Here is a 26,434-nt window from a genome sequence, read left to right on the forward strand (position 1 = left end):
ATCTCCGCGATAGGGGCTGTCAGGCAATGGAACTTTCTATGGGGAATCACCACACTTTAAACCCGGGACTTGGCACCAAGTCGTGGGAACTGATACTGACAGCCTTTGACGATTGGTCCAGCTGACCTCCTCAGTCTGCTCACAGTCTAAACCCAACCCCCTGTAGGAATACTCCCTTTCTATTAGCAGAGTGCCCTGTGGATGAACTATCATGCAGCACTTATATTCTCTAGATTACTCAGCTCGGAACGGGTCCAGGGGTTGGAGTGATGATGATACATTTACCGCTGCTCGGAGAGAGAGGGGGAAATTACCACAAATGGAAGAAAGAATATTGTGTCATAAAATATTCATAAATACTCCCGAAAGGTTCTGGGTCACTTCGTACAAAGATGTTGGGTTGAAACAAAGAGAAGCAGGCACCAGAGCCGACTGGTCATCCAATGAAACAGTGATGTTTTGATTTGACAATGGTGGCTGAAGCCTGAAAGACATGGAGCGTGATGACCTGGAAAGTGTTTCTACCTGGTGACATTGTGATAAAAGCGATGCACAAGCATAATTCATATCTTTAATAAATATCACTCCAACGAAAATGATCAGTTTGATTAAATCACATGTGATGAACCTATTATACATCTATTATTCACACCATACACTAGACTGTACACGTAATCTACAAAATCATGAGACAAATCACACCAAAACCACACACTTCAGTAGTATCCCATTTTCACAATGCTTCTAACTGGCTTATTCCCATACATCTAGTTCTCCGAAGCTTGTTTTACCCATGCTTGTCATCTGACTGCTTGGTCCCTGGCTTTCTACTTCCTGATTGTACGGGCTCTGGTTATTTTCTAGTTTATGGTTCTTTGGTACCCTGCTGTCTAGGTCCTCCTGGTCTGGAGAATGATCGTGTTCCTCCTGACCGTCTGATCTATAGTTGTCTGGCTCTGGGTGTGGGTGATCTCGGGTCTGCTCCTCTTCCTCTGGGCTGTGGCCGTCTAGCTGGCGCCGGCTCATCCCATTTAATATGATTTGCAGCTCGTCGAGCCTCTGGGATACATACCGTCTCTTCAGCTCTAACATCATTGTTCCATTACGACTCAGGGCCTTCTCGGTTGTTGCGCCCTGGAAGGGACGGAGGGAGAGATAGAGAGAGAGAGAGAGAGTCACCACAGCATTAGAATTTCAAATGTTCAATTAAATAAAGGCCTATGATGCAAACCAGAAACATTTGAAGGTTTGGTCAAAGCTCTGCTGTCTCTGCTTCAGCCACGTCTTCACCTGGGTTCTCTTCTGGAGTTGAACGCTGAGCTGCAGGAAAACCTCATTCAGATGGTCCATCTCCTTCTCCAAACAGTGAGCCTTCAACAGAGAGAAGGGTCAAACAACCATCAACTCAATAATCCTCCTGAGGGGATTGTGAAGTAAGTTAAGTAATATGTACAGTACAATGGCTCAATGTGGAAATTCACTGCAGGAAAAGATGGTGGAACTGTCAGCAAAACTTACTTGGACGGGTGTTCTTAAACACTGTTGTGAAGGTCCTGAAAAATAGATTGAGGACAATATACAATACGTACCTAAATATATTTTTGTAATACATATTTCAATACAGTTCAATACAGAACAACACATTCTTACTGTTTTCACAGTACATGCATATGATATAGACCTAATATTATCAAAACAGGTTACCCTTTTCAGTGTCCTCTGCTGGAAACTGTTTAAGATCCCGCATGATTTGCTCCACATTGAAATACTTATATCGTTGGAGTCTAAAATAAAATGGTAAAGGATTTGAAACATTTTGTAAATGTTTTTATGAAAGTCATTGTCAAAAGTGCAACACAAACCTGTCTGACAAGAGGTGCTCTGTGAACTGGCTATCAGTGGGGACACGGACATTGAGAAAGTCCTCTACTAACTTCCCAGGAGACTGGTCTGAGGTCAGTGAGGTGTCCCTCTTTGCCTGTAAAAGTAAGGCACAAGTCTGCTTGCTGCACTCAACAGTGCAGTATATTTACCTGTGAATCAATGGGTTCCAGAAACTTCAAGGCCTCTTACCTTGTTTGCATCATATCTGAAAGAGGCGTTGAACAACTGAAGGCTCAAAGCAGAGATGGCATGATGGAGGACTTGCATGAAGCTTTCAGGCTTGGAACCTAATACAGGGCATTGATCGGACATGATAAACCTACTGTGGGAGAACATCAACAACAAAATAGTACAACAAAAATCCGAAGTAACATAAAAAATTCATACCGCTTAAAATGTGACCATACTTCACAACATTATTATCTATTTACCTGAAGCAATATAGGCCATAGACTGTAGGAGAGTGGCAATAAACTGTCCCACACTCTCAAGCTTTGCCTCACAGAGATACAGAATCTGGTTGGTTGTGTCAAAATAAAAGTCCCCACTGCAGTGTGACACCAGGCCCTCGTAAGCTGAGACAGGAACCGTTTTGGACAGAAGCAGCATGACAGGGGGGAAGATTTGAGTGTTGCAAAGCAGTTTCACAACATGACAGCCGAACAGGAAGATGGCAAAGTGCTGTGGGGAGAGGTTGTCCAGGGCAACGGGAATCAGGTGCACTGTTGGGTCCTCTGTGGTTTTGTCAGTCCTGGCTGGAATACAAACTGTAACGTCAGAGGACATCATTAGTGTACTGCACTAGTCAGCTAAGCAGATATACAGTACCAGTTTGCATTGTGGTTGAAACCATAAATCACAATTTTGACAATTTTGACTCATCAGACCAAAGGATAGATTTCCACCTCTCTAATATCAATTGCTCGTGTTTTTTGGCCCAAGCAAGTCTCTTCTTATTATTGTTGTCCTTTAGTAGTGGCTTCTTTGCAGCAATTCAACGATTAAAGCCTGATTCACACAGTCTCCTCTGAACAGTTCATGTTGAGATGTGTCTGTTACTTGTACTCTGTGAAGCATTTATTTGGGCTGCAATTTCCGAGGCTGGTAACTCTAATGAACTTATCCTTATCCTGCAGCAGAGGTAACTCTGGGTCTTCCTTTCCTGTGGCGGACCTCATGAGAGTCAGTTTCATCATAGCGCTTGATGGCTTTTGCAACTGCACTTGAAGAAACTTTCAAAGTTCTTTAAGTTTTCCAGATTGACTGACCTTCATGTCTTAAAGTGATGGACTGTCGTTTCTCTTTGCTTATTTGAGCTGTTCATGCCATAATATGGTCTTGGTCTTTTACCAAATAAGGCTATGTTCTGTATACCAACCCTACCTTGTCACAACACAACTGATTGGACCAAAGACATTCACAAATTAACTTTTAACAAAGCATACCTGTTAATTGAAATGCATTCCAGGTGACTACCTCATGAAGCTGGTTGAGAGAGTGTGCAAAGCTGGCATCAAGGCAAAAGGTGGCTACTATGAAGAATCTTGATTTGTTTAACACTTTTTTGGTTACTACATGATTCCATACGTGTTACTTCATTGTTTTGATGTTTTCACTGATATTCTACAATATAGAAAATAGAAAAAAAATAAGAAAAACTCTTGAATGAGTAGGTGTGTCCAAACCTTTGACTTGTACTGTATACTGTGAATAAAAGCAACATGCGGCATTTATTGATCTACACTACAATTGACCATAGCCCATGATGGGCACTCTAGTCAATTTTGCCTTGGACTCTAATCCGTCTCGAGTCCCAGTTGTTATCTCCAACATTTCAATCAACAGTTACAGAGGATTATCTCTTCTCTCGGGAGAAGAGAAACATGGAGCATTAGAGAGGTTCAAGCTGTTCCTAACCTCTGTCTACACCAGATAGGTTCTGGAGGGACTCCTGTATCTCCTGCAGGGTCCTGGACAGAGGGGTCATGGCCACTAGTTTGGACAGGTCCTGCTCACTCAGACAGGGGGCTGTGCTCTGTAGGTGTACTAGTACAGAAGAGCAGAAGATAAGTTGGAAGTTAATACACAACACTGAAAAGTCCTGTATGTGTGGGAGTAGTCGCACGTCCCACTTCATCACTGCAAGTTGACCGAGTTTAAAAAAATACTGTGTTGAAAAGCATTAAAGTCATTCAGGTTGAATAAACAAAACCACTGTTCCTAGATGTGACCCGACTACGGTGCCCGTGTCTCCTCACTTCATAACTTAACACTATCTACTGAATTTACAGTGGACTGAGGTAACTTATTCTCGCAATATGCCTGGCTCTTCTAATCATTCATGTAAGAAGTTGTGTGGAAATATACTCACAGCTGGTGAATAAGACGACAGGTGTACATGAGGGGAACGATTTGAACCGTGTCTATATCCTACCTAGATCATGAGGTGGTGGTCCTGTCTCATGGCCTGATGCAGGTTTGGTCATGTTGGCTGAGGAAAACTAAAAACCAAAATAATATGATGAGTTATTAGTCGAAGAGTTAGAAATAATCTAGGTCTAGTATTCACAATATCCATATCCCATATTCCTTTAGATTGTCAAAGACAACCTTTGGATGTAAATACAGGTATGCTGGTGAATGGTGGTGGTCCTTTGTAGCTCAGTTGGTAAAGCATGGCGCCTGCGTTGACAGGATACGTGGGTTGATTCCCTGAACCCCCCATACGCTAAAAACACATCCACGCTTTGGATAAAAGTGTCTGCTAAATGGCATTTATCATTATTACATTACAATGGGGTGCTTGTCTGATACTAAGCCTTAGAAGCTACACTCAGTGGCCAGTTTATTAGGTACCCCCAATTAGTACTGGGTCGGACCCCTTTTGCCTCCATAACACCCTGAATTCTTTGGGCATGTAAACATTGCTCAACTGGTGTCAAGGGACCTTACGTGTGCCAGGAAAACATTCCCCACAACATTACACCACCGCCGTTGACACCAGGCAGGATGGGGCCATGGACTCATGCTACTTACGCCAAATCCTGACTCCGCCGTCAGCATGATGCAATGTTTTTCCACTCCTCAATTGTCCAGTGTTGGTGATCGTGTGCCCACTGGAGACGCTTCTTCTTGTTTTTAGCTGATAGGAGTGGAACCCGGTGTGGTCTTCTGCTGCAATAACCCATCCGTGACAAGGACCCACGAGTTATGCGTTCCGAGATGCCGTTCTTCACACCACTGTTGTACCGTTATTTGCCTGTTTGTTTCCCGCCTGTTAGCTTGCACGATTCCTGCCATTCTCATTCGACCTCTCATCAACAAACTGTTTTAGCCCACAGGACTGACGCTGACTGAATGTTTTTTGTTTGTCGCACCATTCTCTGTAAACCCTAGACACTCATGGGTGAAAAACCCAGGAGGCCGGCCGTTTCTGAGATACTGGGACCGGCGCACCTGGCACCGACGATCATACCACACTCAAAGTTGCTTAGGTCACTCGTTTTGACCATTCTAATGTTCAATCGAACAGTAACTGAATGTCTGAATGCCTGCCTACCTACTTTATATAGGAAGCCATGGCCACATGAACTGGGTGGTGTACCTAATAAACTGGCGACCGAGTGTGTGTGTGTATATATATATATATATATATATATATATATATATATATATATATATATATATATATATATAACCTTTGGATGTGATAGCCATTTACCTGTATGTAGCCTGTGTGCAGTTCACACTCCCTGCTGTCTGTGTGGCAGTGTGCTGCGGTCATGTCATGCTGCTGCCAGCTCTCTCCACTAAGTCTGTACAGGACTGCCTCCAAAGCTCTGACCACAGCTCCCATCAGCACCACTGACGGATCTGATGACAGGTCAAAGGTTGGGATTCAGATAAAGGCAGAAAAAAGACCTGTGCACTGCAGTTGCCTTGAGCCGACATCCACAAAGTTTACAGTAGAAAGTGATTTCTGCAAACGTCAAGGGAAATTTGCCTTTAAAGGCCTATCGCTGTGAGCTGATCTCAAATCTGTGTTGGATCAAATGCTGGTCATAGTATAGCAAAGCAATACGTTACATTATCTCTGAGACGTTATCTCTGTAGGCAGATGATTTTACAGTAGAGCAATTAATAAATGTGTTATTGGCCACTGATTGACACCATTAAGCCTTACCTTTTGCTGATTGGATATGTCCATCCCCGTCTGCATCCGTGTTGGTGTATGATTCATTCTGCAAGGCATCGCGTTCCAATAGCTCTTTCAACAGACTCAACTTTTTGGGTTCCATGTTCTCCAGAACATCCTAGTACAACATAAAACCACTAGTCAAGCCGTTCAAAGGACCGATAGGTCTAATGTATGTTTATGTTCCGTCACTTCACAGATTCTCGGGGGACTATTTCTAGACCTGGGTTGAAATACTACTTGAAATGATTTCAAACACTTCATCTGTGTTTAATTGACCATGGCTGTTGCAATGGACCCAATAGAGAAGTCCCAAAAGTGCTAACCTTGCCCAACCTGGCCCTTCAGGCAGGCTAGAGTATTTGAAAGATTTCAAATAGTGGTTGAACGCAGGTCTGCTACGTTCCCCTGTCCTATTGTGCCATATTTTTCCTACCCTCAGGGTATCTGTTTGTTGACAGATATTCCGGTAGAACTCCTGGGTGTCCTTGCGGTGCCTGGCCAGCTGGGACGCCAAATGCAGGTTCTGATCCTCCAGCTTGTCGTAGAGAGTTTTCACGTTGAATTGCTCCAGATCAAACTTCCCAGTCATGTATCCTTGGGTAGCATTTGTGGAGAATAATAATAACTTGAAATTCCAACGCGAGACTACTGAACATTTCATTGATCTAGAGGGAAATAGCCTCACTAGTACATTATCGTGGTTTAGCACTGTTGTCCTCCTTGAGTTGGATTTTGGGTATAAAATGGGTAATCGATCCAAAATGGAAATGGCAGAGCAAAATACTCCTGAAACCATTCAGAAAAGGGGGATACCTAGTCAGTCGTACAACTCAAAAGTGTCTTTCTGCATTTAACCCAACACCTCTGAATCAGAGAGGTGCGGGGGGGCTGCCTTAATCGACATCCACGCCTTTGGCACCCGGGGAACAGCGGGTTAATTGCCTTGCTCAGGGGCAGAACGACAGATTTCTACCTTGTCAGCTCAGGGATTTGATCCAGCAACCCAATGCTCTAACCACTAGGTTCTCTCCCACCCCTTTACCCAATGGTATTTCAGTGACTATGAGTACAATCAAAAACTTCAACTATTCATCTAGTGGGGGTAAATAACCTTGTACGTGACCGTATATGTACCATGGGTGGTTTTGAAATTGCGGCGCAGATGGGCATTAACCCATCATGACTATGAACCTATCATCATTAATGCAGTGAGTAATCTGAGTTAGTCACCTCCTCCACGGCAGACTGCAGGCTCCTCAGCTTCAGCCCCCTCTCCGACTCCCCTGCAGCCCAGCACCCCCTGGCCATTCAGGCTGAGACACAAACAAAAGAGAGAAGTCAATCATTATAGTTGTTTTTTCGGAAGGAGGTTTTCAGAGCAGAGTTTCACTTGCACAGCAAGGTGTCCCCGGTCGGATGGATGGAGTTGACCTGATTTGTAAAAACAACAGTCCTGTTGCATGACGCACCTAAAGACTTCTCAGCCATGCTCACCATCAGAATTGAATGGGTCATGCCACAGGACTGCTGATTTGTAAGGGGCATGCTGCAGTGCAAATCAAATACACCTCTGAAAATATAATTCAGAGAACCTATTATCTGCCATGATTGAATTCTGACCAGAGAGCTGTTAGTAGAGCCATTCCCTGCTATCTACCAACTCTCAATCATAACTGTGGTAAGATCAGATATCAGATAAATGGCTGGCCCACTCCCTGAACGCTATTAGCCAAGCTAATAAAAGCTAATAGAATAAACCAGTATTGATCGTTTGGTTGCGTCTGGCTGACCTTTCTCCACTGTAGACGTATTCCACTGGGGGGATGGGCTCTCCCAGGCTCCGCCACTTAGGCCTCAGTTTGCCCTGGCACACCAGCTTGGCCCGACTGGACTTCAGAACCAGAGCTGTGGTGGTGAGCACCAGGATCAGCACAAGCAGGAGACTCAGGACACCTACAGTGAGGAGATTCATGAGTCATTCATTCCACGTCAATTCAGCAAGCCATGACACCCACTATATCAGGTTGTTCTAAAGGTTTCTGTAGTTTAAAAAAAAAGACAATATAAACATTCCTGCAACACTTTTTTTGTTGAAATATAATTTGATCTCAGAAATTAAGCTACTTGATTGCACCCAAATTGGAACAATCTGAGATGGTCGGCAACGGAATTCTCTTTCTTGTGCATGTTTGAGGTAAAAAGACCCTAAATTCATATTCAATTCAATTAACTGTATTTTCCTGTGGAGGAACTGACATACACATGGCTACAATGTGTAGTGTAAAGTGTGTCATGCCATATGACAGAGAATGGTAACCAGTTGTGCTCTATAGCAGTGTTTCCCAAACTCGGTCCCCCCCTCATGGGTGCACGTTTTGTTTTGTGACCCACCACTACACATACACAGCTGATTCAGATAATTAACGATTGCTGATGAGTTGGTTATTTGAATCAGCTGTGTAGTTCTGGGGGGCAAAAACCAAAACGTGCACCCAAGAGGGGCCCCCGGGACCGAGTTTGGGAAACCCTGCTCTATAGTACTTTTTTTGTTACTGTCGTTCAGGTTTACTGGTTTGAAGAGACAAGGCTCCAATTAACTTGTTCTTTAAGTTTATTCAGACCCTTTCAACCATTGACCATCTTTTTGATACCGTTGGTATTTTTCCACAGAATCAAAGCAGCCTGTACTCCCTCTCTTTTTTTCTGCTCAGCAGTACCTACACTAGCTCTCTCTTGCTGCATGACAAACTGCGTATGAACTGGTTATCAATGGCATGGAGAAGCGGAACACAGAATTTAAACACAGTGGGGAAAATAAATTGTTAACCAATCAATTCAAAGAAAAACAGGAGGGTGATAATGCACGTTAAAAATCGATTCCCACCAAGGAATCAGTCTATGATTCTCTACTATGGGGCTGTGCCTTGATTTCTCTTCTCTCTTTATGTGTTGCTATTGATTACATATCACTTCAGATGTGAACGGTCAGTGGCTGAATCCCAAATGGCACCCTATACCCTATTGAGCGCACTACTTTTGACCAGAGCCCTGTGGGCCCTGGTCAAAAGCAGTGCACTAATGGTGTTTTTCCATAGATGTCACTCCAGCCTTTTGGGTTTTAAGCACTAGTGATATTTTGAGAATTGTGTTTTTTATCAAGTAGGGTGACTATTGGGACTTGAAAAGAGACGTGTCTACAACCTCTGAATAATCAAAACAGTTGCTTTGTGAGAAGATGTTTAACATGGAGGAAATGCACCATAAATAGGGAATAGAGTGCCATTTGAAATGCACACAGAGTGTACCTCACCTACGATGGCGCCCCAGTCAGGCAGCAGGTTGAGCCGGTGTTGTTTGATGACCCCGTGCTTGACCAGTTGGGCGGGGGTCATGGGCTGGAAAACAGCTGCAGTGGGGTCACACTCTGTCCCTCTCTCACTGACCACCACCACTAGACTCCACTCTGGAATGGCGTTGTCCAGGAACACATACTTCCCCGTCTCCGAGAACACGTGTGCAAATCTAATGGGAAAAGAGGAGACAAATCTGAAAAGCACGCCATTGAAGAACCCATTTTGGTTCCAGGTAGAACCCTCTGTGGAAAGGGTTCTACATTGAACCCAAAATTGTTCTACCTGGAACCAAAATGGGTTCTTCCAATGGCTCTCCTATGAGGACAGCCGAAGAACATTTCAAGGTTCTAGATAGCACTTTTTTTTCTAAGATTGTATATAGTGCACTACTTTTGTATATAGTGCACTACCTGTCTCAGAGAACATGTGGGCATACATATGGTAAAATAAGAGTCATTAAGAAAATCTGATTCCCTATGTATTCCCTATACAGTGCACTACTTTGGGCTATATAGGGAATAGGGTGCCATTTCGGGTACAGCCACAATCAGAGAACAAATGCTTTACATTGCTAATGTGAATCTAATATGACCTAACTGAAGACTGAAGGCCATAAGGTACCTTCATACCTGGTAGAGTTGAACTGAGTCTGCTTCATGAGTCGCTCTAGCCGCCGGAAGGCCCCAAAGTCCCAGCTAGGGTTGCTATTGAAGAGATGGTCTTTCTGATACACTGGGAAGTGGCTGATGTGACGGTCTGATTTGAAAATGAATTGTAATAAAATAGGAATGTCGCAAAACAGAATAGTTAAAGGGATAGTTAATTTTATGAAGTTTACCTCAAGATGATACAATCCGTATCCACTAGCATTCTTACATGCTACAAAAATGCTAGCCAGGACTTCGCTAAACACCCAGCAAACAAACTCAAAAACAGATTAGACTACTAAAGAAATAAGCAAGAACTTCAAACAAGTGAACTACCCCTTTAAGTTAGAGCCCAAGGGAATGTTTGAAATACAGGTTGAAAGAATGACATACCATTGTAGTTGATGGTGAGCTGGAAGATGAGCATGTCATTGGAGGAGAGGCATGCTATGGGGTTGGGGATACGAGGGAGGACATAGGAGTGTAGAAGTTCTGCCTTGGATTCTAGATCCCTCCTCTTCCTTGATCGCATGTCAATAAATTCGATTGGCTCTGCTGCAGGCAAATAATGAACTATTGAAAATATACAGCTTTCCTTTAAGAAATGGCTTAGATACATATAACAGAAACTGACGTCATTCAACCAAACCCAATTACCTGTCAGGGTCATTTCAATAACATTTCGGTCCATCAGAATCCAACCAAATACACCTTCAGAATCAAATTGAACAAAGTGGATGTTTCCAATGTTCTTCACATGGACGTCTGGTCCCAAAACATCCATCATTTTCTACAGGAAAGAAAGGATACATGTCATTAAGGATCTAATGATAATTGGAATAAATGGATAATAATAAATGATTGTATTTGTCTGCTATATTACCGTGTAAATAATACATATAAATCCATACCAGCATTGTGGTCAATTCCATGTCAATGTAGTACTAGAACTGAAAATTCAATTTCCCATTCCAATTTTTCCCAAATGCTCTCCTATGAGGAAACATTAGGAATTGGAATTTCAGTCTACTTCCTGAAGTGACTGAATTGAAAAGGAATTGACCCCAACTCTGATCCATACTATGTTTCTTCACCACAAGGCTATCCCATGGATACAACAGCTTTAAGAGTCAAGTCGTCAAACACAGGGTTGGGTAGGTTACTTTCTAAATGTAATCCGTTACTAGTTACCTGACCAAAATTGTAATCAGTAATGTAACTTTTTGGGATTACCCAAACTCAGTAACGTAATCTGATTACATTCAGTTACTTTAAGATGATTTACCCCTTAAGAGGCATTATAAGATTACAAAAATGTATGTTACCAATTGAACAATACCTATTGCAGGATAAATCAATGTTAAAGTTTGCATTGCTGGCCATATATGGATGTTACATTTTACTTTATGGGTTGGTTATGTAGGCTTCTTCTAACCCATTGTTTTCTACTACATATAATAATACGATTAAATTACATCTTTACATTAAAAAAAATGTATTCTATCAGAATTCCAGTCATTCCAATAAATGTTATACCAAACAGTCAATCTGAAAAATGTAAAAAACTTTGAAGTGCAGTCGCAAAAACCACCAAGCGCTATGATGAAACTAACTCTCATGAGGACCGCCACAGGAAAGGAAGACCCAGAGTTACCTCTGCTGCAGAGGATACGTTTATTAGAGTTACCAGCCTCAGAAATTGCAGCCCAAATAAATGCTTCAAAGTTAAAGTAACAGACACATCTCAACATTAACTGTTCAGAAGACACTGTGTGAATCAGGTCTTCATGGTTGAATTGCTGTAAAGAAACCACTACTAAAGGACAGCAATAAGAAGAAGAGACTTCCTTGGGCCAAGAAACACGAGCAATGGACATCAGACCGGTGGAATCTGTCCTTTGGTCTGATGAGTCCAAATTTGAGATTGTTGGTTCTAGTAACCAGAAGGTTGCAAGTTCAAATCCCCAAGCTGACAAGGTACAGATCTGTCGTTCTGCCCCTGAACAGGCAGTTAACCCACTGTTCCTAGGCAGTCGTTGAAAATAAGAATTTGTTCTTAACTGACTTGCCTAGTTAAATAAAGGTAAAAAATATATATATATATACACACACGTGTGTGTGTATATATATATATAATTCAGTCCAACAATGGATGTAGCAACTACAGCTTGCCCCTTTAAGTCTAAAGCGTGTGAGTTTGAGCATGTATCCATTAGGCCTATGGATTTTTATTTTTATTGGCATGAATTAGATTGAGCAATTAAAGCCCCACTTTTATTCCATAGGCCGGGATCCACACTACACAGCTGTTGTGAGAGCCCATTTTTCAGTGGCTGTCGATTGGTTTCAAAAACAACGATTGATAGGCAGCTTAAACTTCTTGAACTCAACCAATATTGGGTTCAAATACACATTTGGATATGTGAACAGCCGTCCACAACAACCACAGTCCGTAAGGAACAAACAGATAAATGAGAGAGCAGCAGTGTGATTCACATCAATGCGCTATGTAGATATCAATAGTAAGTGATTTCCGTATCGCCGTAGACTACACCACTGCTGTCATCCTTACCACCAAGCGTTTATTCAAGTTGGATAATCTTTGGATGCCGACAGCAGTCGCACCATTGGAAGACATAGCTTGGACTGTAGCCTACAAAAGCCTATTCCTGCTCCTTTCCTGTGATCCATCAAGCACATTTGGTGTGTCATCATTGTGGTCTCTGACAAACTTAAACTCGCGCCTTTTTTCAGTGCTGATTTGAATGTCATTGAGAAAACAGAGAAGTGTCAAAAGTAATCCTCAAAGTAATCATGTCGTTTTTCTAAAGTATCTGTAATCTGATTCCAATATGTTTGTTGATGTAAAGGATTACAGTTACCGTTTTTTTGTCATCCCTTACATGTAACAGATTACATGTAATCCGTTACTCCCCAACCCTGATCACACTGCAGCTATCTCTGTGTCCATACTGTATGTGCTGAAGCTAACTCTAGTTTTCAAACATTACCATGTGTCATACATGTCATGCCATCACAACGACACCAGAGTTGGCTATAGCACATACAGCATGGTTTTGAGGCTACTGAAGTAATCTTGGGCACAGTCATGTGATGGAGGTCAGGTCCCGAGAGTGTGTGACCTCTCAGAAAGTTCCAAATGGATAGGGCCATAAGGCTGGACAGTAAGCATGGTGGTGGCTGGTGGTGGTGCTCACTCTGCTCCACACTCGGCTTTCATCTGGCTCTTTGATCCCCAGCAGCAGCTGTCCATCTGGGGAGAGCCTGGCAGAGACGTGGGGCAGTCTGGACAGACACGATGTGTTGCACAGCTCCTCTGCTGATACGTAGCGCTCACAGTGGCAGCTGATGAGGAGAGAGAGACTTTAAGCTACTGAGTTGGAAGTAGGAGGGATTTACAGTATATGGGCTACCATACATCATGGAATATATTAATATAAAATAGATCTGCTTATAAACAAATACGACTGAACAGACACTTTTATCTAAAGCGACTTACAGTACCGTTCTAAAGTTTGGGGTCACTTAGGTAATGTCCTTGTTTTTGAAAGAAAAGCACATTTTTGGTCCATTAAAATAACTTCAAATTGATCAGAAAGTGTAGACATTGTTAAGGATGTAAATGACTATTGTAGCTGGCAACGGCTGATTTTTAATGGAATATGTACATAGGCCCATTACCAGCAACCATCACTCCTGTGTTCCAATGGCACGTTGTGTTAGCTAAACCAAGTTAATCATTTTAAAAGGCTAATTAGTCATTAGAAAACCCTTTTGCAATTATGTTAGCATAGCTGAAAACTGTTGTCCTGATTAAAGAAGCAATAAAACTGTCCGTCTTCAGACTAGTTGAGTATTTGGAGCATCAGCATTTGTGGGTTTGATTACAGGCTCAAAATGGCCAGAAACAAAGAACTTTCTTCTGAAACTCATCAGTCTATTCTTGTTCTGAGAAATGAAGGTTTCTCCATGCGAAAAATTGCCAAGAAACGGAAGATCTTCACAGAACAGCGCAAACTGGCTCTAACCAGACTAGAAAGGGGAGAAGGAAGCCCCGGTGCACAACTGAGCAAGAGGACAAGTACATTAGAGTGTCTAGTTTGAGAAACAGATGCCTCACAAGTCCTCAACTGGCAGCTTCATTAAATAGTACCTTCAAAACACCCGTCTCAACGTCAACAGTGAAGAGGCGACTCCAGGATGCTGGCGTTTTAGGCAGAGTTCCTCTGTCCAGTGTCTGTGTTCTTTTGCCCATCTTAATATTTTATTTTTATTGGCCAGTCTGAGATATAGCTTTTTCTTTGCAACTCTGCCTAGAAGGCCAGCATCCCAGAAGTCGCCTCTTCACCGTTGACGTTGAGACTGGTGTTTTGCAGTTGCCTCTGTACGCCTATGTACAGTCGTGGCCAAAAGTTTTGAGAATGACACAGATTAATTTTCACAACGTCTGGTGCCTCAGTTTGTATGATGGCAATTTGCATAAACTCCAGAATGTTATGAGGAGTGATCAGATGAATTTCAATTAATTGCAAAGTCCCTCTTTGCCATGCAAATAAACTGAATCCCCCAAAAACATTTCCACTGCATTTCAGCCCTGTCACAAAAAGACCAGCTGACATCATGTCAGTGATTCTCTCGTTAACACAGGTGTGAGTGTTGACGAGGACAAGGCTGGAGATCACTCTGTCATGCTGATTGAGTTCGAACAACAGACTGGAAGCTTCAAAAGGAGGGTGGTGCTTGGAATCATTGTTCTTCCTCTGTCAACCATGGTTACCTGCAAGGAAACACGTGCCGTCATCATTGCTTCGTACAAAAAGGGCTTCACAGGCAAGGATATTGCTGCCAGTAAGATTGCACCTAAATCAACCATTTATCGGATCATCAAGACCTTCAAGGAGAGCGGTTCAATTGTTGTGAAGAAGGCTTCAGGGCGCCCAAGAAAGTCTAGCAAGCGACAGGACCGTCTCCTAAAGTTGATTCAGCTGCGGGATCGGGGCACCACCAGTACAGAGCTTGCTTAGGAATGGCAGCAGGCAAGTGTGAGCGCATCTGCACACACAGTGAGGCAAAGACTTTTGGAGGATGGCCTGGTTTCAAGAAAGGCAGCAAAGAAGCCACTTCTCTCCAGGAAAAACATCAGAGACCGACTGTTATTCTGCAAAAGGTAAAGGGATTGGACTGCTGAGGACTGGGGTAAAGTCATTTTCTCTGATGAATCCCCTTTCCGATCGATTGGGGCATCCGAAAAAAAGCTTGTCCGGAGCAGACAAGGTGGGCGCTACCATCAGTCCTGTGTCATGCCAACAGTAAAGCATCCTGAGACCACTCATGTGTGGGGTAGCTTCTCAGTCAAGGGAGTGGGCTCTCTCACAATTTTGCCTAAGAACACAGCCATGAATAAAGAATGGTACCAACACATCCTCTGAGAGCAACTTCTCCCAACCATCCAGGAACAGTTTGGTGACGAACAATGACTTTTCCAGCATGATGGAGCACCTTGCCATAAGGCAAAACTGATAACTAAGTGGCTTGGTGAACAAAACATTGATATGTGTGAATCTAAGTGTGCGTTCTCTAATTCTCTCATTCTCTCTCTCGGAGGACCTGAGCCCTAGGACCATGCCCCAGGATTATCTGACATGATGACTCCTTGCTGTCCCCAGTCCACCTGGCCGTGCTGCTGCTCCAGTTTCAACTGTTCTGCCTTCTTATTATTCGAACATGCTGATCATTTATGAACATTTGAACATCTTGGCCTTGTTCTGTTATAATCTCCACCCGGCACAGCCAGAAGAGGACTGGCCACCCCACATATGCTCTCTCTAATTCTCTCTTTTTTTCTCTCTCTCGGAGGACCTGAGCCCTAGGACCATGCCCCAGGACTACCTGACATGATGACTCCTTGCTGTCCCCAGTCCATCTGACCGTGCTGCTGCTCCAGTTTCAACTGTTCTGCCTTATTATTATTCGACCATGCTGGTCATTTATGAACATTTGAACATCTTGGCCATGTTCTGTTATAATCTCCACCTGGCACAGCCAGAAGAGGACTGGCCACCCCACATAGCCTGGTTCCTCTCTAGGTTTCTTCCTAGGTTTTGGCCTTTCTAGGGAGTTTTTCCTAGCCACCGTGCTTCTACACCTGCATTGCTTGCTGTTTGGGGTTTTAGGCTGGGTTTCTGTACAGCACTTTGAGATATCAGCTGATGTACGAAGGGCTATATAAATACATTTGATTTGATTTGATTTGATTTGATATTTTGGGTCTATGGCCAGGAAACTCCCCAGACCTTAATCCCATTGAGAACTTGTGGTCAAGCCTCAATAGGCGGATGGACAAACAAAACCCCATAAATTCTGACAAATTCCAAGCATTGATTTTGCAAGAATGGGCTGCCATCAGTCAGGATGTGGCCCAGAAGTTAATTGACAGCATGCCAGGGTGGATTGCAGAGGTCTTGAAAAAGAAGGGTCGACTTTTTGCATCAACTTCATGTAATTGTCAATAAAAGCTTTTGACACTTATGAAATGCTTGTAATTATACTCAGTATTCCTTATTCCACAGTAACATCTAACAAAAATATCTAAAGACACAGAAGCAGCAAACTTTGTGGAAATTCATATTTGTGTCATTATCAAAACTTTTGGCCACGACTGTAGATATTCCATTAAAAAATTAGCCGTTTCCAGCTTCAATAGTCTTTTACAACATTAACAATGTCTACACTGTATTTCTGATCAATTCAATGTTATTTTAATGGACAAAAAATGTGATTTTCTTTCAAAAACAAGGACATTTCTAAGTGACCCCAAACTTCTGAACAGTAGTGTACATAGTATTTGTGATCCTTGCGGGGACTGAACCAACCACCTTGTGTTGTGAGCGCCACACTCGTACAAACTGAGCCACACAGGACAGTTGATAAAAGGACACTGGACAACTGTAACATTAAACAATATTACAGTTAATTCAATAGACCAGAGATAGTTTTGAATAAGCAAACAGTAAAATACAAATATTGGACATGATACAAATTGGACATGTGGTCTTCTGGACCACCCATGTATTCATGCATGACTGTAAGTTACTTTGGATAAAAGTGTCTACTCAACAGCACATATTACATTGACTGTTGTGTTGACAGAGTACTCACATGCCCATCTCCACATCCAGACTCCCTCCCTGAGGTCCACAGGTGATGTTACAGGAGTGGTGAGAGGGTGAGACACACTCTCTGGATGCAGCCAGGCGCACCTGTCCTGCACTGCAGCGCTTGTTCACCTACAGCACAGAGAGGGTTCCTGCTCTTATTGCCTCCATTAGCACAGCAGGATACAAACATGGACTCATAAGGAACCGTTTTAAAACATGACAAGTGTCATGTGTGGTTACATCTGTATCCGAGCAGCCAAACAGAGATAAATCCGAATACGCTGATTGCTGAATCTGACCTCAGGCTGGCAGTCCAGTTCACTGTCAGAGCTGGAGATCTTGAAATCCAGATTGTTGTAGAAAATAAAGCCGGTTCGACACAGACAGGAGCCGTCTGAGTGCTGGAAAGCACGGTTCTTCCCAAGGCAGGTGCAGGAAGAGGCCCCTGTGGTATATTTAAGTCAAGATGTGATACTTAGGCTGCATTTATACAGGCACCCAAAGTCTGTTGTTTTGCCCAATTATTGGTAATTGTTTGGTGAAAAGGCCAGTTAGTGGTTAGAAAGATCAAAATTGGTCTGTCTGGTTAAATGCAGCCTTATTGAAGCACACTTTCAAACTGATATGAGGCAACATCAAATGTAAGTCATATATTATATTTATGGCCCTGTGTTTTGGACAATCATGTCACATGACCTTTACATAATTCTTTATTTAAAGCTTCATCAAACTGTCCCCTTTTCTTTTCATGTCAGATGGTCCAGCAATATCCCCAGACAATTGCTTACATTTTTTGTTGTTGTAATTTTGTATTCCTGGAAAAGGCTCAAAAAAAGGTTACGACATATCTCCTTAGGTGAAAATGTTGATTTGGTGTGGGAGCAAACAGAACTTTTTAAAAGAGACGGGATTCACCTTTAACGCAGGGGTTCCAGGATTAATTCCAGCAACATTGCAAACTGTTTTAGAGACTGATGGCCTGGGTCTAGTTGTGTTCCAGTCCTCCCTTTCATAATTAGTAACAGAGGACATGAAAGCATAATTACACTATACAGTACATACAAAAGTATGTGGTCACGCCTTCAAATGAGTGGATTCAGCTATTTCAGCCACACCAGTTGATGACAGGTATATAAAATCAAATACACACAGCCATGCAATCTCCATGGACAAACACTGATAGTAGAATGGCCTTATAGGATGCCACCTTTCCAACAAGTCAGTTCATCAAATTTCTGCCCTGCTACAGCTGCCATGGTCAACTGTAAGTGCTGTTGTTGTGAAGTGGAAACGTCTAGGAGCAACCACGGCTCAGCCTCGAAGTCTTAGGCCACACAAGTTCACAGAACGGGAACGCCGTGTGCTGAAGCGCGTAGCCTGTAAAAGCCGTCTTTCTTCGGTTGCAACACTCACTACAGAGTTACAAACTGCCTCTGGAAGCAACGTCAGCACAAGAACTGTTTGTCGGGAGCCAAATGAAATGGGTTTCTATGGCCGAGCAGCCGCACACAAGCCTAAGATCACCATGCGCAATGCCAAGCGTCAGCTAGAGTGGTGTAAAGCTCACCGCCATTGGACTCTGGAGCAGTGGAAAGGCATTCTCTGGAGTGATGAATCACACTACACCATCTGGCAGTCCGACAGACAAATCTAGGTTTGGTGGATGCCTGGAGAACGCTACCTGCCCGAATGCATAGTGCCAACTGTAAAGTTTGGTGGAGGAGGATTAATGGTCTGGGGGCTGTTTTTCGTGTTTCGGGCTAGGCCCCTTAGTTCCAGTGAAGGAAAATCTTAACGCTACAGCATTCAATGACATTCTAGAAGATTCTGTGCTTCCAACTTTGTGGCAACAGTTTGGGGAAGGCCCTTTCCTGTTTCAGCATGACAATGCCCCTATGAACAAAGCAAGGTCAATACAGAAATGGTTTGTCGAGATTGGTGTGAAAGAAGTTGACTGGCCAGCACAGAGCCCTGACCTCAACTCCATCGAACACATTTGGAATGAATTGGAACACCAACTCCGAGCCAGGCCTAATCGCCCAACATCAGTGCCCGACCTCACTAATGCGCTTGTGGCTGCACAAGTCCCTGCAATGAACTCAATGGACGAAGAGGGGCACACTCCTCATATACAGTGCATTCGGAAAGTATTCAGACCCCTTGACTTTTTCCACATTTTGTTACATTACAGCCTTATTCTAAAATGGATTAAATAGCTTTTTTCCAACATCAATCTACACACAATACCCCATAATAACAAAATGAAAACAGATTTTAATTTTTTTTGCTAATTTATTCAAATTAAAAAAACAAAAATACCTTATTTACATAAGTATTCAGACCCTTTGCCTTAAGACTCAAAATTGACCTCAGGTGCATCCTTTTTCCACTTCAGAAGTTTCTACAACTTGACTGGAGTCCACCTGTTGTCAATTCAATTGATTGGACGATGATGATGATAAGGAAAGGAAGGCCCCTGTCTATATAAGGACGCACAGTTGAAAGTGCATGTCAGAGCAAAGACCAAGCCATGAGGTCGAGGGTTAATTGTCTGTAGAGCTCCGAGACAGTGCAAGAAAGGTATTAGGTGAACAATAGGTAAGTAAACAAATAAAACAACAGCAAAAAGACAGGCTATATACAGTAGCGAGGCTATAAAAGTAGCGAGGCTACATACAGACACCGGTAATTCAGGCTGATTGAGGTAGTAAGTACATGTAGATATTGTTAAAGTGACTATGCATATATGCTGAACAGAGAGTAGCAGTAGCGTAAAAGAGGAGTTGGCGGGTGGTGGGTGGCGGGACACAATGCAGATAGCCCGGTTAGCCAATATGGGGGAGCACTGGTTGGTCGGCCCAATTGAGGTAGTATGTACATGAATGTATAGTTAAGTGACTATGCATATATGATAAACAGAGAGCAGCAGCAGCGTAAAAAGAGGGGTTGGGGAGGAGGGTTGGGAGGGGCACACAATGCAAATAGTACGGGTAGCCATTTGACTACCTGTTCAGGAGTCTTATCGCTTGGGGGTAAAAACTGTTGAGAAGCCTTTTTGTCCTAGACTTGGCACTCCGGTACCACTTGCCATGCGGCAGTAGAGAGAACAGTCTATGACTGGGGTGGCTGGGGTCTTTGACCATTTTTAGGGCCTTCCTCTGACACCGCCTGGTGTAGAGGTCCTGGATGGCAGGCAGCTTAGCCCCAGTGATGTACTGGGCCGTACGCACTACCCTCTGTAGTGCCTTGCGGTCAGATGCTGAGAAATTGCCATACCAGGCAGCGATGCAACCAGTCATGCTCTCGATGTTGCAGCTGTAGAACCTTTTGAGGATCTCAGGACCCATGCCAAATCTTTTTAGTTTCCTGAGGGGGAATAGGCATTGTCGTGCCCCCTTCACGACTGTCTTGGTGTGTAAATGGAAGGAGTTTGGAACCACCAAGACTCTTCTTAGAGCTGGCTACCTGGTCAAACTGAGCAATTGGGGTAGAAGGGCCTGAGTCAGGGGAGGTGACCAAGAACCCGATGGTTACTCTGACAGACCTCCTGAGTTCCTCTGTGGAGATGAGAGAACCATCCAAAAGGTCAACCATCTATGCAGCACTCCACCAATCAGGCCTTTGTGATAGAGTGGTGAGACAGAAGCTACTCCTCAGTAAAGGACACATGACAGCCCACTTGGAGTTTGCCAAAAGGCACCTAAAGGACTCTCAGACAAGGAAAAACAATATTCTCTGATCTGATGATACTGAGATTGAACTCTTTGGCCTGAATGCCAAGCGCCAAGTCTGGAGGAAACCTGGCACCATCCCTATGGTGAAGTATGGTGGTGGCAGCATCATGTTATGGGGATTTTTTTCAGCGGAAGGGACTGAGAGACTAGTCAGGACCAAGGGAAAGGTGAACGGAGCAAAGATCATCGTTGAAAACCTGCTCCGGAGCGCTCAGGACCTCAGACTGGGGCGAAGGTTCACCTTCCAACAGGACAACAACCCTAAACAAACGCCCAAGCCAATGCAGGAGTGGCTTCGGGACAAGTCTCTGAATGTCCTTGAGTGGCCCAGCTAGAACCCGGACTTGAACCCAATCAAACATCTCTGGAGAGAACCTGAAAATAGCTGTGCGGCGACATTCCCCATCCAACCTGACAGAGCTTGAGAGGATCTGCAGAGAAGAATGGGAGAAAGTCCCTAAATACAGGTGGGCCAAGCTTGTAGTGTCATACCCAAGAAGATGTAATGCTGTAATCGCTGCCAAAGGTGCTTCACCAAAGTACTGAGTAAAGGGTCTGAATACTTATGTAAATGTGATATTTCCAATTTCTTTTTTTTAAATATATATATAAATTTGAAAAACATTTTTTTGGTTACTAAATGATTCAATATGTGTTATTTCATATTATTCTACATTGTAGAAAATAGTACAAATTTTTAAAAAACCTTGAATGAGTAGGTGTGTCCAAACTTTTGACTGGCACTGTATATACAGTAAGAAACCATTTATTATGTCATCAAACTACACAAATCCTCAGTTTCAGGCAAATGTTATATGCTTTTGCCCAAGGGTATGGGGAGGTGTGTCCCTTTGCAATTCACAATATAATATTTTACAGCCCACATTCATATATATGGAAGTACATATATATATATATATATATATATGGAACTTTAGTTGTTTACATCATTCTGTATTTAAAAATATGCTCACACTTCAGAATAGGAAAAACTTTTTGAGGTACTTTGCCCTTATTAGTCCCACATTGAGACAGCTTACTAAGAATCAGTTTCCTGTTTAACTCGCTCTTTATTAAGTATAAATATACCTTTATTACAGCTCAAAATTTGGGTATTACGGATTGGCCAGTATTACATGACTTATAATGTTTGAGTAACAAATCACTTAATCAAGGCATAATATATTGGTAATAAGACCTAATAAGGCCTTATAAGCTACTTATATACATACCTATGAACTACAAATTAGTGGTTCACATGCATACCTTAAAATAAAGTGGTACCATTATTATTATTATTATAATTATAATGAGAACCTGTTCTCAACTAGCTTACCTGGTTAAATAATAAAGGTTAAACAAAAAAAATATTATTATAAAACATCAAGGTAATGTGACACGATAGTCCAAAACACATGGCCCTCATTATGTTACCTGAAAATGCGCTCGTACACACAAACACAAACACACAAATGGTCAGGAGTTGTTTCTGGTCGGGTCATGTGATCAGGAAAAACACCCGGGCCTTATGGTGTAGTACACCTGTTTGATCGGACCTTGGGGTGCAGTAGAGGAACTTCCGCAGGGGAAACAGGCTCTCTGGGCAGCCAGATGGTTGAAGGTATCAGTTGGACATGGGTAGCAGTCCTCCACATGTTCAGCGTTGGAGAGATTACCAAAAGAACCAGGGGGGCAAGGGACAGGACTGGATGAGCCCAGCGGACACACATAGCCCAGGGGACAGGGGTTGCTGTGGTAGTGCTCTGTCCCTGATGGACAGAAAATAAAATCAGCTTTACGGTTAAGGAAACATTTGAAATCAAGAAAGATGAAAAGTGTGTTGGATGGAATGACGGATAAATGGATGAAGAAAGAAGAATAGATAGATGACTAAATGTTGGAAAAAGGAAGGCTTGAAGAATGGATAGGTGTGTGGATGGGAAGGAAGACGACGGTATGATGGATGGAGGATGGTTCGTTGGATTAATTTAAGTAGGCAAGAAGGTATTAGTCTCGTACGAACCACCCTCGTCTCACAAGCAAGCTTACATTCTGTTTCCCTACATGGTAGCTGGGGATGGTTCGTACGAGGCTTAGAAGGTATAGGTAGATAGATACAACTTTGAAAGATGGGTGAATCAGTGGAAACTGGAAGGATGAACGAATGGATAAAAGACGGTTGGAAAGACGGATAGATTGTGGAAAGGATAGCAAAATCTTGCTGAAGCAATCACACCAAACCAAAAGTAGCACAAACAGGTCACCTGGAGGGCAGTGGTACCCTGGTGGGCAGGTGAGGCACTGAGGTTGGGGGGACAGCCGAGGTCGGTAGGTCCCTGCCTCACACAGCCCACAGCTGCTGTCCTGGGAGGCTCTGGGGCCACTGGTGTTGAGGGGCACGGAGCCCCCCTCACAGGACAGCATGGCAGAGCTGTTGGCAGGACAGTAGTAGGGAAACGCGCAACTGTGGAAGGACCAATGATCAGATGTTCAATGTTATCTTCAAAGTAAATCATGGCATAAATGTTAAGGACCATAATGAATGTGCCTAGGAACTGGAGTAAGCATTACATCAGGTTTTGAGTTAGGCCTACTCACACTTGGTTTGGTGTGTTGTAGGTGTGAGATCCCTCTGGACAGAGGTAGCCTTCAGGACAGATTTCAGGCTCTGCAGTCTGGGGCCCACAGTAAGAGCCAGCCTTGCACAGCCTCTCTGAGACCGCACCTAACCAACATACATGCATGCACACACACGCGCACACACACAACTACTAGATCAGGAAAAACTCTGAGCCCTCATACTTACTAGGGCCTGGGGTTTCCCTTTGTACGGTTGTTTGGTCAGCAAAAACAAATACTTAACTAGGGCCTGGAGTTTTCCCAAGTCAAGTCGCACATGGTCAGAAAAAACTCCTGGCCCTAAGACATAAATCATCACCTACCAGGGGGACACTGGAACGAGGCTCTACAGGAGATTCCAGCAATGTTGGGCTGCCCTGTGGACATGGGGTCTGGGCAGTAGGTGCCCCCCGCACACGGCTCACACTGACTGGCAGCTGCCGCCCCTGGAAGGGGCCTCATGGTACCCGCAGGGCATAGTATAGGTAGACCAGTGCCACTGCACCAGTAGCCCGGGGGACAGGGGTAGCCAGAGTAATCTGTAAAACCTGAAAAAAAGTCTGCTGGTGATTTGAGCCTAATGATTACACTACAGCTGTATTCAAATGTAAATCAATGGGGTTGGAAGATAATTGTAGTTCTAATGGTATGCGGTTTGTCAAGGAAAGTAAATTAACTTTAGTTATGTGTAAATCCACAGGGTACTCATTTGTGTCGCCCCAGGAAAATGTGTTTTAAATTCCCCTTATTATGGCTCATTACCCACCACTGCTCTCCTATTTCAAGACTTAAAGGAATGTTGTCTTTCCCGGGGGAACTTTAGAATCAATGAAAAAAAAGAGTGTATTATTGTGTCTAACAGAAACTTGCCTTCTGCTTTACTCCAACCCCTCCAAAAGACACATACACATGCAGAAGTCGGAGAGGTTGGAGCAGGGCAGGCACGCTATGGAGCCCGTTGAGCAGCTTAGGGTTTCAGTGGCTTGCTCAAGGGCAAAATGGTAGGAGATGGCATGTAGGACCAGATTTTATCACCTGTCAGACATTTTCCCTGGCACATTTTTTCCCCTGACAGAAATGTTTTCCCTGTCAGACATTGTTTCCCTGTCCACCCGGCAACCCTCGGTTGCTAGCCCGCTTTTCTAACCTCTAGGCTTCCTGTCGCCCCAATGCTACAGTAATGGTATTGTAAGATTTTGCAGTCTAAGGTGTTTCAGTCTGACCTGTAGAGTTACAGTAGAATCCAGGGGGACAGGGGTGGCAGTCCCCCTTGCTGGCTGCCCCGGGTGTGGATCTGTAGGTAAATAACGGACATTCCCTGGGTTCAGTCCCTCCCTCGTAGTCACTACCAACCACCCCATCACAGTAGTGACCAGCAGGACACAGGTGCAGGACAGGGTCACCTGTAGAAGAGTTCAATGGAATTCTAAAAATGTCTGGTTCGTGGATAAAACACTAAGGGTGCCTCGCAGACGTGGGTTCAAATGCTATTTGAAGTCATTTAAAATTATTTAACTGTGCTAGATTGAGCTGTCTGTTGGAATGGAACCAATATAAATGTCCCAAAAGTAGTTGATAGATCTGGTCTGGTGTCTCATAGTACAACATGTCTTTGAACTCCAATGTTTTGATTAAAATGGGAAGAAAGAGTAAGCATCATAAGGCATCATTATTATTAGGCGTTATAATGACCTTTTTTGCACCAGTGCTGTGGTGGACAAGACAGACAATCATGGATATTGGCTGCTCCAGGTAAAACTCTGATAGTGTTATCAGGGCAGACTTCAGGCTTCTCTGAACCTTCTGGGCAGTAGAATCCTGAGACAACAAAGACTCCCAATCATTACACATGAAAATCGATACTCAGACCTGTATGACCAAGTACTGTAATAACAAAACATCAAACACATGAACTCCAAAATCGAAAGCCAAAATCTCTCATATCCAATAGACGGCCAATAAATGACCCCCTTGTAATCTTGGACTTTGAAATAAACATTGTATATGGTCCTGTTTTTGAACAACTCATAAGTGACCCACCTGCTGGACAGGGGCCGGCACACTGCATCCCCCATTCACACTGGCTCCAGTTGGAGTGAGGCCCCTGTGGCGTGAACTCAGAGCTGCCAGACATACACAGATACCCTGCTGCACAATGGCCCTTGATCTTACCAGCCCTACAGTTAGAATAGTTACAGTACATTATTAATGACCAGGGCCCGTATCCACAAAACATCTCAGAGTAGGAATTCTGATCTAGGATCTGTCCATATAATCGTATTCATTCATGATCTAAAATGCAAAACTGATCCTAGATCAGCACTCCTACTCTGAGACGCTTTGTGGATACAGGCACAGAGGATCTTACCACAACCTTACCTATGACTTTGAAAGAAGTGCATTTAAAAAAAAAAGTTTTAACTAGGCAGTCAGTGAAGAATCAATTCTTATTTACAATGACGGTCTACACCAGCCAAACCCGGACAACGCTGAGCCAATTGTGCGCCGCCCTATGGGACTCCCAATGAGAGCCGGTTGTGATACAGCCTGGATTTGAACCAGGGTGTCTGTAGTGACGCCTCTAGCACTGAGACACAGTGCCTTAGACCGCTGCGCCACTCGGGAGCCCAATTGCATCCCCCCGGGTAAAATTTGCTTCGCGTCTGCCGTCAAACATGCAGTTCATTACTTGTAAATGAAGGTCCCCTTTCACAGACACAGTCAAATAACTTAAAATTCAGCTCTATGTGAAAATATTATATATATATATTATATTTCCAAGAGCAACCGCGCTGTCCATGCATTCAGCACGTAAGCATTC

General features: G+C 43.4%; 1 protein-coding gene across 3 annotated transcripts in view; it reads right to left on the minus strand.

The window, feature by feature from the left end:
• Positions 1-557: 557 nt before the first annotated feature.
• LOC112265064 (zonadhesin) overlaps positions 558-26,434 on the minus strand; it is a 65,288-nt gene continuing 39,411 nt past the window's right edge. For 2 of the 3 annotated variants that reach the window (XM_024442083.1, XM_024442081.1), the window contains exons 39-66: positions 25,654-25,790; positions 25,306-25,431; positions 24,837-25,016; positions 23,937-24,161; positions 23,593-23,719; positions 23,259-23,458; positions 22,551-22,763; positions 17,560-17,705; positions 17,262-17,389; positions 13,301-13,448; positions 10,740-10,872; positions 10,476-10,637; positions 10,065-10,191; positions 9,393-9,604; positions 7,873-8,035; positions 7,313-7,395; positions 6,516-6,676; positions 6,068-6,197; positions 5,606-5,757; positions 4,319-4,385; positions 3,802-3,930; positions 2,316-2,651; positions 2,074-2,171; positions 1,863-1,978; positions 1,705-1,784; positions 1,519-1,553; positions 1,291-1,371; positions 558-1,134 (exon numbers count right to left, since the gene is read on the minus strand). In XM_024442083.1, coding sequence (XP_024297851.1) covers positions 754-1,134; positions 1,291-1,371; positions 1,519-1,553; positions 1,705-1,784; positions 1,863-1,978; positions 2,074-2,171; positions 2,316-2,651; positions 3,802-3,930; positions 4,319-4,385; positions 5,606-5,757; positions 6,068-6,197; positions 6,516-6,676; positions 7,313-7,395; positions 7,873-8,035; positions 9,393-9,604; positions 10,065-10,191; positions 10,476-10,637; positions 10,740-10,872; positions 13,301-13,448; positions 17,262-17,389; positions 17,560-17,705; positions 22,551-22,763; positions 23,259-23,458; positions 23,593-23,719; positions 23,937-24,161; positions 24,837-25,016; positions 25,306-25,431; positions 25,654-25,790 — 4,276 coding nt within the window. In that variant the 3' untranslated portion in view covers positions 558-753. The remainder of the gene's footprint in view (positions 1,135-1,290; positions 1,372-1,518; positions 1,554-1,704; positions 1,785-1,862; positions 1,979-2,073; positions 2,172-2,315; positions 2,652-3,801; positions 3,931-4,318; positions 4,386-5,605; positions 5,758-6,067; positions 6,198-6,515; positions 6,677-7,312; positions 7,396-7,872; positions 8,036-9,392; positions 9,605-10,064; positions 10,192-10,475; positions 10,638-10,739; positions 10,873-13,300; positions 13,449-17,261; positions 17,390-17,559; positions 17,706-22,550; positions 22,764-23,258; positions 23,459-23,592; positions 23,720-23,936; positions 24,162-24,836; positions 25,017-25,305; positions 25,432-25,653; positions 25,791-26,434) is intronic. The other variant, XM_024442084.1, reaches the window with a different exon arrangement.

This window comes from Oncorhynchus tshawytscha, linkage group LG13, assembly GCF_018296145.1.
Source record: "Oncorhynchus tshawytscha isolate Ot180627B linkage group LG13, Otsh_v2.0, whole genome shotgun sequence".
In the NCBI taxonomy this organism is placed as follows: Eukaryota; Metazoa; Chordata; class Actinopteri; order Salmoniformes; family Salmonidae; genus Oncorhynchus; species Oncorhynchus tshawytscha.